The following is a 12,920-nucleotide window of genomic DNA, read 5'->3' on the forward strand; positions in this document are numbered from 1 at the left end:
GTGTTTGATGTGACGGTGTGAACGTAATTTCGTAATGTTTTTCGTTTTTATTTTCGTAATCATTTAATGAACGTTTAATGTTTAATGAACGTTTAATGAGCATACGAATGAGCGTAATGATCATTAAATGAATGAATGAATGTAATGAATAATTCGATGCGAAGCAAAAGACGCCTCAGAGCTGTCACATTCACAATCGCTGTGTCGTATGTACTCCCGATACGTGTTTCCTTCATTGTAAAAACTACCTAGTCAACATTTAAAATGATTTTGAGCCGATAGGTGTTATGGCCTTGGCAAGATCGATGGAAGCAGCGATCTGTTAGCTTATACACCGCCCAAATAGTGATGTGGAATTCTCTCATGGAGAGATTAAACCCACGTCGTTTGAACTTTGGCCGAGGTCATTATTTACTTTTAATGATGTTTATACACGACTCAAAAAGAAGACTATTTGTTTTGGGTCGTCCTTTCCACATATCTCGTGGGATTGCGAGTTGGAGAGATGGCCATAATGGCGGGGAGGGGGTTGGCATTCTCTCAAGCGGGGATTCAACCCATGTCCTTATAAAAGGTCTTTGTCCGAGGTCACCAAGTCCGATCGGTGCAGCTGTGCAGCACAACTGTGCAGCGATCAGTGCAGCCGTTTGTGCGGCACCCGGGAAAATAACGCTATGCGGGAGTCCAAACCTGAAAATGCATGAGGCCAAAGCTGAAATTGGAAAAACAATACAGCCCATTTTACTCCAGGAGATACCAGGATTACCCACCCAAAATATCGTTGCGATTGGTTCAGCCGTTTTTGCGGTACCTTTGAATGGACGGACAGACGTATGGACAGACTGACAGACGTACGGACATTTGGTGAATTATAGTAAGATTATTTGGTCTCTACAATTCTTTATTTCATTGTTAATATTACAGAACCTTTGTTTTTGATTCAGAACTTAAATATCTTTTTAAATCAGAAAATAAAAAGAAATGGCATTGACAAAATTATTGACACCCTCAACTTAATATTTGGTAGCACAGACTTTGGACAAAATAACTGCAGTCAAGCGCTTCCTATAGCCACAAATGAGCTTCCTCCACCTCTCTACTGGCAGTTTGACCCACTCTTCTTGGGCAAACTGCTCCAGTTCTCCCAGATTTGAAGGGTGCCTTCTCCCAACTGCTGTTTTCAGATCTCCCCACAGGTGTTCAATGGGATTTCGATTTGGACTCATTGCTGGCCACTGCAGAACAGTCCAGCGTTTTGTCTTGAACCATTCCTGGGTGCTTTTTGAATTGTGTTTGGGGTCATTGTCCTGCTGCAAGACCCATGACCTTCGACGGAGACCCAGCTTTCTGACACTAGGTTGAATATTGCGCTTCAAAATGCCTTCATAATCTCCTGATATCATGATGCCGTGCACACATTCATGGTACTCAGTGCCAGAGGCAGCACAGCAACCCCAAAACATCACTGAACCTCCTCCATGTTTGACTGTGGGGAAGGTGTTCTTTTCTTTGAAGGCTTCATTTTGTTTTCTGTAAACATCAAGATGATGTGCTTTACCAAAAAGTTCTAATTTGGTCTCATCTGTCCACAGAAGGATTATGGTTTGTTCAGGTGTGTTTTGGCAAACTCAAGTCAGGCTTTCTTATGTCTCTTTCTCAGCAGTGGGGTCCTCCTGGGTCTCCTACCATAAACCCCCTTTCATTGAGTTGGCGATGGATGGTGCGAGTTGAAACTGCCGTACCTTGAGTCTGAAGATCAGCTTGAATCTGTTTGGCAGTTGATCGAGGTGCTTCTCCACCATTCGAACAATTCTTCACTGCAATATTCGATCAAGTTTTCTTTTGCGGCCACCTCCAGGGAGGATGGCTACAGTGCCATGGGCCTTAAACTTCCTGATGACATTGCATACAGTGGACACAGGAACATGAAGGTATCTGGAGAGGGACTTGGAGCCTTGAGATTGTCCATGCTTGGCTACAATCTTGTGTCTGACCTCCTCAGACAATTCTCTGGTTTTCTTTTCCCCCCCCCCCATGCTCATTGAGGCACACACAGTGACACAAAACAGCAGAATAACTCCTTTTCTTCATTCAAACTGGTTGAATGAGTAATTTTTATATTGCAGGCACCTGCAAATCACCACAGGTGAGTTCAATTCCAAAGTAAAGGAGAATCACCTGCTTGAAATCTACTTATTTCCAACAACTTCTAAAAGGTGCCAATAATATTGTCCGGGCCATTTTATGATTTCTTTGTGGAATAAGCTAAGATTTAGTAAGTCTTTCAGCTTTTTATTGTTTTGTTCCACTGCAAACCAAAGAAATACAAATGTAGATGCCAAAATATTTTTTCATTTGAACAATTTTCTGGAAGAAATGGAGCATTATTTGAAAAAAGTGCAAGGGTGCCAATATTTTGACCATGACTATACAGAGTGTGAGATGAATGAAAAATCATTTTAATCCTAGATAAGTGGTGTACCCCTTGGAATGGATAGGTGGTGTACCCCTGGGTATGGATAGGTGGTGTTACCCCTGGGTATGGATAGGTGGTGTACCCCTGGGTATGGATAGGTGGTGTACCCCTGGGAATGGATAGGTGGTGTACCCCTGGGTATGGATAGGTGGTGTTACCCCTTGGGTATGGATAGGTGGTGTACCCCTGGGTAAGGATAGGTGGTGTTACCCCTTGGGTATGGATAGGTGGTGTATCCCTGGATATAGTTAGGTGGTGTACCCCTGGGTATGGATAGGTGGTGTGCCTCTGGGTATGGATAGGTGGTGTACCCCTGGGTAAGGATAGGTGGTGTTACCCCTTGGGTATGGATAGGTGGTGTACCCCTATGGTTGAATGAGTTGAATTACTCATTCAACCATACCCCTGTGTTACCCCCTGGGTATGGATAGGTGGTGTACCCCTGGGTATAGATAGGTGGTGTTACCCTTGGGTATAGATAGGTGGTGTACCCCTGGGTAAGGATAGGCGGTGTTACCCCTTGGGTATGGATAGGTGGTGTATCCCTGGATATAGTTAGGTGGTGTACCCCTGGGTATGGATAGGTGGTGTGCCCCTGGGTATGGATAGGTGGTGTGCCCCTGGGTATGGATAGGTGGTGTACCCCTGGGTATGGATAGGTGGTATACCCCTGGATATAGTTAGGTGGTGTACCCCTGGGTATGGATAGGTGGTGTACCCCTGGGTATAGATAGGTGGTGTTACCCCTGGGTATAGATAGATGGTGTTACCCTTGGGTATAGATAGGTGGTGTACCCCTGGGTATAGTTAGGTGGTGTACCCCTGGGTATGGATAGATGGTGTTACCCTTGGGTATAGATAGGTGGTGGGTGTACCTATCCGTACAGAATGGGTATACCCAGGTGTACATGTATAAATCTATCGATAGTTTTTAAAAGGTTCCCTTGATGGGAATATTCAATAATGATACCCAGCACTTCCCACTCATATTCATGATTTGTCCAACATGTAATTGTCAAAAAGCTTTTATATTTGATGATATTTCGGACAAGTTATCCAATGCTAAACTGTCTGAGAACGGTGGGCCTTTGGAAAAATATTGAATCCGTGTATTGTTTTGGAGAATTAAACAAAATGGGAATATAAAACACTGCACAGAATGGAAATCATTTTACATTTTGCAATTATAAAAACACAATGTGATGAGACTTTCATTTAAAAATCAAATTTTTTTTTCTCAATCATATTGCAATGAATCGAAATGAAAAATGAATACATGTGCATGTGCACTAATTTCATGCACCCCCTGCTCAGGCATGTTGGATCAAAGAGCAAGGCTTCGCAGGAAGCATGATGATGGATCCACTAAGTATCGACGACCCCGACAACCAATGTCAAAATGGACGGTTTCCCTTCACCACACAACTGCATCTGGTTCTGAGCAACGCAACATGCAAGTGGTTTTCTGTAATGTCTTTGTTATAAAGATACGGACACACAGATAGGATCAAGCACCATCTATATTCCAGGCAACGGCAACACAGGCCTCACTCGGCCCCGCCCAAAGCAGCCTCGCTCGGCCCCGCCCACGGCACTACACTCCTCCCCCCTTAAGTCACATACTCTTTCAAATATGCTGGTCACACAATGCATCTAGAAGAAACACGCGGGCATGGAGCAGTGGACACGACCGGCGACGGTGAGTCATTGGACACAGATGACGGCTTGTAGCTTGCTGAATCTGAGTAGAGATATATATATATATATATATATATATATATATATATATATATATATATATATATATATATATATATATATTGTTGCGGATTCGGGGGTCGGCTCTCCCATTACCAAGGGGGGCGGGGTTAATCCCCTTGTCTTTTAAGCTGGCCGTCCCCCAATCCTGGAAATTATGATGCTCCTCCCGGTCGGAATTAGCTAGGGTGATTGGTCAATGAAGTCCCAAATACCTACGTACTAACCCCGACCGCGAGCAGGGAAATAACTCCCACTCGAACCACGGATAAGATGGAAATTGCCGAGCGGGTAGCAATCCGCGGCCCGAGCCATTAACAAAGACTAACCCGATCCTGAGCGGTTTCCAGATCGTGCCACAGGTACTCAATTGGAAGAAAAGACGGAGGCGATCGGATTAGGGAAAAACCAAGGAGGAACAAGGTACATTTATTAAAAAACCAAAGAGAAGAGGAAAGGGAAAGAATGTACAAGAAGAAGAAGAGCAAAAGGACACAGGGCAATCTTAACTATACAGTCTTACTTACAACCCCGGACAAACAGACAGACTCACACGGGATGGCAGCTGGTAGGGGGGGAAGGTCCAGGCAGATGGTTCCAGGCGATGGGATCCGGCTCCGGTCCAGGCTCCCGGTCCGTGGGCGAAGAACGGCAGGCAGCTTCGCGTATCGTTGGCGTGCGACCGGACCTTACATATGCAAGGGGCTGGAATGCTGCGTATGTATAGCGTGCCGAACGCTCTCTCTCTCCCGATCAATCAAGGTCCGTATCAAACGGCAGTTCGTATCAAACGATGGTTCCCTGCGCAGTTCGTTGAAACAAGCGCGCCTCCGCGCTGTCCTCTGGATAACGTTACAATCAGACGTCTCCGCGCATTTCCTTTAATAGCAACCGTCCCCTGCGCAGTTCCGAAAGCAGGCCTCGCGCTTGCGCTTATATAACGCGCTTTGAAATCAATGCGCGCTTCATAGAGACACGCCCGCCAGCGAGCTCACCTCTGCCCTGGTTGGTTGGCGCCGCCATTTTGTGCACCCGCCACCCTCACTATTACACCCTCTTCACCCTCCTCTTCCATCTCTTCTACCTCTTCCCTGGGGTCCTGGGTTGACTCTAACCCTTCTTCTATCTCCCCCACCGGCATCCGATCGCCTTGACTATCCATGGCACGATACAATTTGGGTCTTAAATAAAATTTCGGCCACTCGTAATTTCGACCAAAATTTTTTCAAATGATATATAAAATTTGGTTCGGGTCCAATCCCACTCCCAGACACCAATTGTTGCAGATTCGGTGGTCGGCACTCCCCTTATTAAGGGGGGGTTAATCCCCTTGTCTTTTAAGCTGGCCGTCCCCCAATCCTGGAAATTATGACGCTCCTCCCGGTCGGAATCAGCTAGGGTGATTGGCCAATGAAGTCCCAAATACCTACTTAGTAACCCCGACCGCGAGCAGGGAAATAACTCCCGCTCGAACCACGGATAAGATGGAATATTGCCAAGCGGGTAGCAATCCGCGATCCGAGCCGTTTACAATAAAACTAAACCCGATTCTGAGCGGTTTCCAGATCGTGCCACAGGTACTCAATTGGAAGAAAAGACGGAGGCGATCGGATTAGGGAAAAACCAAGAAAGAACAAGGTACATTTATTAACAAACCAAAGAGAAGAGGAAGGGCAAAGAATGTACAAGAAGAAGAAGAGCAAAAGGACACAGGGCAATCTTAACTATACAGTCTTACTTACAACCCCGGACAAACAGACTCACACGGGATGGCAGCTGGTAGAGGGGGAAGGTCCAGGCAGATGGTTCCAGGTGATGGGATCCGGCTCCGGTCCAGGCTCCGGGTCCGCGGGCGAAGAACGGCAGGCAGCTTCGCGTATCGTTGGCGCGCGACCGGACCTTACATATGCGAGGGGCTGGAATGCTGCGTACGTATAGCGTGCCGAACGCTCTCTCTCTCTCCCGATCAATCAAGGTCCGTATCAAACGGCAGTTCGTATCAAACAATGGTTCCCTGCACAGTTCGTTGAAACAAGCGTGTCTCCGCGCTGTCCTCTGGATAACGTTACAATCAGACGTCTCCGCGCATTTCCTTTAATAGCAACGGTCCCCTGCGCAGTTCCGAAAGCAGTCTTCGCGCTTGCACTTATATAATGTGCTTTGAAATCAATGCGTGCTTCATAGAGACACGCCCGCCAGCGAGCTCACCTCTGCCCTGGTTGGTTAGCGAGGGCTCACCGGTTCCGCCCTTGACGGCTCGTTGACAGGGCCACGCCTCGTTCTTGGCACTCAGCCCCCTTCTTATCCAAGCTTGACCGCGTGCGTAATGGCGTTTGGAGCGAGGCAGCGAACGCTGCTGGGTGAGCAGAGGCGCGTAACCCAATTTGGAGAGAGAGACTGGCAAAATGGACGGAATGGGGCCTATCTTATTTAATTAATGCAACGCAGATGCAACTATTGGGAACACAGCCTTAACTTGACACATACTAAGGAAATAACTGAAAGTCCTATGGTGTCCTACGTGTTGCATATGGACTAACAATGGGTGCGACCTTATTAAATGCTGGGAAATTTACAAGAGTTATTATTTACAAGTATTTACAAGTGAGGGGTTCTCAAAACCGCAACAATATATATATATATATATACATATTGTTACAGATACGACTTTGATGGTATGGTGGGCCGAGCGGGATGGCCGCCGTATCCGTACAAGTTACCCGATTGTACTCGAACGTCGACGAAGCCGCGCTATGCTGGCTCAATAGGAAAGAGAAGACACCCGGCTGGGTTATAATGACACAATACGACACCAGGGGTTCAGTTCTCAAGTATATTCGTACGGAAAAAGGTTAGATTACAGGGACAAGAGGGAAACATAGGAAGGTGGGCACTTAGACACAACCTTATATTAACCCTAGACAGACCACAGATAAACGGGACAACGCTGACTCACACGGGATTTGATGGCAAGGAAAGCGGCAGTCGATGGCTCAGGTGCACCTGGCTCCGGGACAGAATCACGTACGGTGGTGTCCAGCAGATGCGGGGAGGTCGCTCAGCGCTCGTGGGTCGCGACTTTGGTGGAGATGCCGGGGAGGTCGCTCAGCGCTCGGGAGGGTGGCGTCTTGTCCTTCCAAGCTCGGGGCGCATCTCACGTCACGTCCGGCGCGGGGCCGCGTATATCCGGCGGGGAGTGACACGCCCTCGGCTCGTTAGCGCCGCCCCAGATGGCATCGGCCCATGGCTTCTCATTGGGTGCGGGGGTTACCGGCTCCGCCCTTGACGAGGGGCCGACAGGGAGCCCCTTCGTGGTAACCCCGTGGAGCGCGTGGTCAATGGCGGCTAACCGAGCCGGAAGGAGGACGCCCACTCCCCATGCCGTCACCGCGCCGCCCCCCTCTTTTGTTGTTGTTGTTGTAGTTGGCGCTTCTTCATGGGGAAGAGATGCGGAGAGGTATGGGGAGGTCCTAAACTTCCTAACAGGTGCCATATAATCACATTCTGGTGCAACGAAGAGTCATAATTAATGGAAACAAGTCCTTAACTGACATAGATTAAGAATAACTAGCAAGATGTCCTATAATTGTCTACGTGTGGTGCGGGGGACCTGGGCACGACATTTAATGGGGGGATGAAGGGGAAGATCGGCTCTAATGGGTGTTGTTTACAGACAATGGGACTAGGGAATGGGGTAAGGGAGAGTTGGGGAGTATCGGAGAAAATAGGGGAATATTTACAAGCGGATATGGAGGCCAAATTCCATATTCGCAACATTGCACCCTTCTCTACCCTCGGGGCGTCCCGACCCGATAAATTTTTACCTACTTTAGTGTGGCACGCAATGTAGTTCCCTCTACTATTAACTCTACCCTGAGTGCGACAGTTTTACAGATATTCACAAATGAGTAAATATGTCCCCCTGCGACGTTGCACCCTTCTCCTCACAGAAACACACCCACAGGATAACCGAATCCGGAAAGAATTCTCAAACTAAACATACAGCCGGTAGGGAGCATTATTTACAAGACTACGCTGCTATTTACCCTACGATCCAGGACCTGTTTTTGGAGGAACACATGCAGATGTTATGCATAGAGAGAGCGCGCTTGCCAACATCGATACACCAACCCACGAGTGCTCTGTGGCCGACGGCCTTTAATAACGTGCAGAGCACCCTTTCCGAGCATCAACAGCACCACCCCACCACCAATCGGTGCAGTCACCATTGTTCAATGATTAAAAATAAATGCGACAACCCCTAACCCTGCAGGTGTCTCTTGCTCTTCTTGTGGTGCACTTGGTGTTAATTAACAGTGGTTCACCTTTATGGCATAGGTGCCACGTTGACCCATAGGTCCTTCCACGGGTGGTGCTTGGCCGCAAAAGAGCTGCGGTCCATTGTGGGTGGCCACAAACATTGCGGTCCATATGGTGTACCGATCCAGGCAGCGAACAGCGAAAGTGCAGGCCCACAACTGCGTAGCCAGCACCTCTCTCTCCTCTCTCTCTACCCCAAAGCCAGATCCTCGGAGGTGGGAGACAAAAACAAGACAAGTGAGCAAGGTGGTAAGGGCGCAAAAGTGCACGCAATGCAAGGTGATGCACACTGGGGGCACATGGGAACCAGGTGAGACAGGTACGTTCCTACCGTACGCCCCCCCCACCAGGTAACCTACATGGCCCCTCCCTTACCCCTTACTGTATCAACAAAACACAACACTACCCATAAACATCTACTTTACAAATCCACAAACATCCCTACTGTCTTCCCCGTTCCTCCCATATACCAAATTCGTCTTCTCTCCCTCCTAACCAATCAAATTTGCCATTTTCAACTCTCATCAAAATTTGCCATTTTCAATTCATCATCAGTCCCTCCTAGGGAGGGAGAGATGGAATCACCCCAATGTCTCATCCACGTCGTGATGCGTCTCACAAATCCAACAGCAATTCTCATTTCTGCAACACAAACAAAGAAAACACAGGTGTGGAGTCATCATCATCACCACAGGTAAGTGGCTGCGTATGGTGCGACAGGTTCATCAATCCTAACTATCTCCTAAATGACTTTAACAACTTTACACTACCCGGGGGCTTTCTCCGGCCAAACCATTGGCCCTCTTACACTATGGGTTCTAAAAACCAATTCCCATTGGCCAAACTGTGGTGCTCTTCAATTTGGGGTCTCACTCCCCCGATTCATCTCCCGGTGCCCTCGCACAATTTCTGGGCTGCGGCGTGTACCTCTCCCAGTGGGTCTACCCACCTGCACACCTCCACCACTGCAGTTGCCTCCGAGCTTACCTGCTCCTCACCCTAACCTAACTACCTGGGGAAGGCCCTCTGGCTCTCTCCCCACTCCGTGCCCTCTCTGGCACTGGGCTGCCCGATCCACACCCGGGATCCTCAGGCACCCACTCACAACTACCGGCTCCCAGAGCCCACCTGCGGCCTCACCTGGCCGACATCCTCACAGTGGTGGAGTGCCCAACCAACTACACACACTAACAGGCTACACGCCCAGCCATTTCCACAACACTAATGCACCCATTCACAACACCATTCTGCAACCGCACCACAGATGCCAATATCCAACCACAACTTACCTATACCCTCTACCTAACACTTACACTACCCGCCCCGGGTACTCGTGAAAGGGGGGTCCACTCTTCCCCCATCCACACCTTCGCACCATGCACACCACTCCGTACCACTCACTCCAACTCTCTCCACACACCTGTACTTGCACACCTGTGCTCTCACACCTGGTGCCACCGGCACCCTTCTCTCCCCAAGCGCATTCGCGCTGATCCACACACTCACTACTCATACACTGCTCCACACACCTGTCCAGTTGCACACCTGTGCAATCACACCTGTTCAATCCTCACACACACAGCATCATCTCAGCTAACTACTCCCTTCTGAAACTTGCGCTTCCCAGTCGTCCCTTTAAACTATTGCGCTCCCACGTCATTATCATCCATACTAATCTACCTGCGTCCCCACTACAGGTATCAGTCACTAACTAAACTTAACGTTACCTAATGTCATCTTCGCTAGATCCCTACACACCATATCCTAACCCACCCGGGCTAGTTTTCACTGCCATACACCCCATAAGCTATTGCTCCTTTGCCCCCCTCATGGGAAGGGTGGCAGGGATGCCATCCCACCACATCGGGGGTCTCTCCCTACCAATTTCGCACATCAAATTGCAACAAATTAAAAATTTGCCAATCACTGCCCATCATCTGCCAATCACTACTGCCAATCCTTTGCCAATCATTAAATTTTGCTTTTCTCTAATTTTGGGTCCAAAACACTAACCTCATCACCCAGTCGACTCACTAATACCTCTCGGTGCGCCAATTCCTGTCCAAAGCCCGGCTTCGTAAAGCCAAGCAATGGATGCTGGTTGTTTTGTGCCAGCGGCTGGATGCGTCCCGCATTCGGTGCAGGGACGGGGGTTTACCCGTGCCGAGATCCCACGCATCACCTCGGCGTGGAGCCATCCCATGTCCCGATCTCGACCTGCCGGACTGCCTCAACAAAAAGTGGTCGCCATGACGACCCTTTCTATCGGGCTGCCCGCTCCGCCTAGTGGAGCACGGACGCGGCCGTTCAAAGCGAGGCCCAGCACGCACCGAGGGCCCGCTTCGGCTATAAGTCGTTCTAAACTCTATCCCGTCTAACGTCGATGCTTCACCTGCATGCTTACATCCCGCAGCCCGTTCCTTGCTCACACATCCAGCCGTGCTCATGCTCCTCGTACCTTTCCTTACACACCCAGGTACACCCATTCCACTCACAGCCTTGGTCACACACCTGACCACCGAACACTTTGGCACACATTCGTTGGTAGCACACCTCACCAAAACACCTCTTCGCGCCCCCTCCTCTGTCACCTCCTCTGTGACAATCACAGGTGTGCCCTCATTCGCACACCCAACCACGTGCCTCACCACCAACTCCAGCGTGCATTCCCACTCACGCTCTACCATTCCAGGTGTGCATCCTTCCATCCCAGGTGTACATCCTCGCTCACCTGTCACAACTAACTCACGCTCCATGTCACTCTCACTACTTCCACCTCCATTCCTGACAGCGCACTCACCCTTACTCTTGACAGCGCACTCTTTCCCCATGCACCTGTCCGTTACACACCTTCCTCGCGCACACTCTCCCGTCACACCCTCTGTAACACTCACCACAGGCATGCATTCTTCCTTGCCTTTGACAGCGCACTCTCTCCCCATGCACCTGTCCGTTACACACCTTTCTCGCGCACACTCTCCCGTTACACCCTCTGTAACACTCACCACAGGTGGACACTCTTCCTTACTTCTGACAGCGCACTCTTTCCTCATGCACCTGTCCGTCACACACCTTTCTCGCGCACACTCCTGCGCACACTCTCCCGTCACACCCTCTGTAACACTCACCACACCGCGCTCCCATGTGCTTCCTCGCACCCGCGCTACGACCGACTCACTCTCGCCAACACCCTCACTGCTTGGCACGCACTTTTTCCTCACACACCCCAGAGTCGGACTTTCTCGCACACCTCCTCTTTCGCACACCAGACCTGTCGCACACTTCACCAACGGCCTCTCACGAACACCCGGGTCCATCTCGACCCCCAAGCTTATTAAATCACCTGGCGCATCATACGCACGACCATATTGGTCACCACTTACACCGGGTCCTCTTTCTCTTCGCTTCTCCTCCATCACCTGCGAATCCCTCATTCGGTTAATGAGCACATCATCACGATCCAAACACAGACTTTGGACCAATTCTTTTATCTCCTCCTTTATCTCCTTCTTATCCCCTCTCCGTCGCTTCTTAATTTCGCTCATCCCTTCTTCCACTTCTTCTAATTTGTGCTTCACCTCTTTTATTCCCCGGTACGTCTCCTCAAGCTCGTCCTCCAAGGCTACCTTGACCGTTTCCAGGTGCGTCCTCACCTGCCGGTCCTTCGTCTCCATTACCTCTATGACCTCGTCCAACCTCGTTGTCAGTCCCTCACGTACCATCTGACATTCCCTCTTCGTCGCTACCAAGTCATCTTTTAGTTCTTTCTGTGTCGCCTTTAAACCTCCTAATACCGCAGTGTTCCTTTGAACCTGCTCCACTAACTCCGTCTGTCCCACCGTCAGCTGCTCCACCTCTTGCGTCAGGTCCTCTATGCCCCCTTGTAACTTTACAGTCCCCTTTCTCACCTCCTTTTCCATGTGCTCCTCACAGTGCCTCACCTCCTCGCGCACTCCTCCGACCTCCTCACTCACTCCTTTTCTGATCTCCTCTCCCATCACTTGCATCTCCTGCCCAGATGCCACCCTCATCTGCTCCATTTCCTCCCTGTGAGCATCCAGTTTGGTTTCTACCCCCATTCTGACCCCCTCTATCTGCTGCCCCATTTGGTTAACTTCCCTTTCCGCTTGGTCCCTCATGTCCCTCAATTTGCCTTCCATGGTGTTTTCTAACCCCTCTAACCCTTTTTGCATCCCTTCCATTTGATTCTCTTGAGCGGCCATTCTGTTTTCTACCCCCGTTAACCCCTCCTGTATTTCCCCTAATCTATCGTCTAATTTCCCAAATTTCATGTCTAATCCCTCAAAATTATTGTCTAACCCCTCACTGGTACCCCTCGCTTCGTCCCTCATTACCCCCATTTGCT

The 12,920-nt window shown here is 49.5% G+C and overlaps 1 protein-coding gene across 1 annotated transcript in view; it reads left to right on the plus strand.

Annotated features, from left to right (window-relative positions):
- The window catches only part of LOC137428762 (chitinase-3-like protein 1), a 218,380-nt gene that overhangs the window by 178,099 nt on the left and 27,361 nt on the right, over positions 1–12,920 (plus strand). The window contains exon 11 of the mRNA XM_068118658.2: positions 3,791–3,929. Within this exon, the coding sequence (XP_067974759.2) occupies positions 3,791–3,929 (139 nt within the window). The remainder of the gene's footprint in view (positions 1–3,790; positions 3,930–12,920) is intronic.

Source organism: Myxine glutinosa, chromosome 5, assembly GCF_964187855.1.
Source record: "Myxine glutinosa chromosome 5, kmMyxGlut1.1, whole genome shotgun sequence".
Taxonomy (NCBI): Eukaryota; Metazoa; Chordata; class Myxini; order Myxiniformes; family Myxinidae; genus Myxine; species Myxine glutinosa.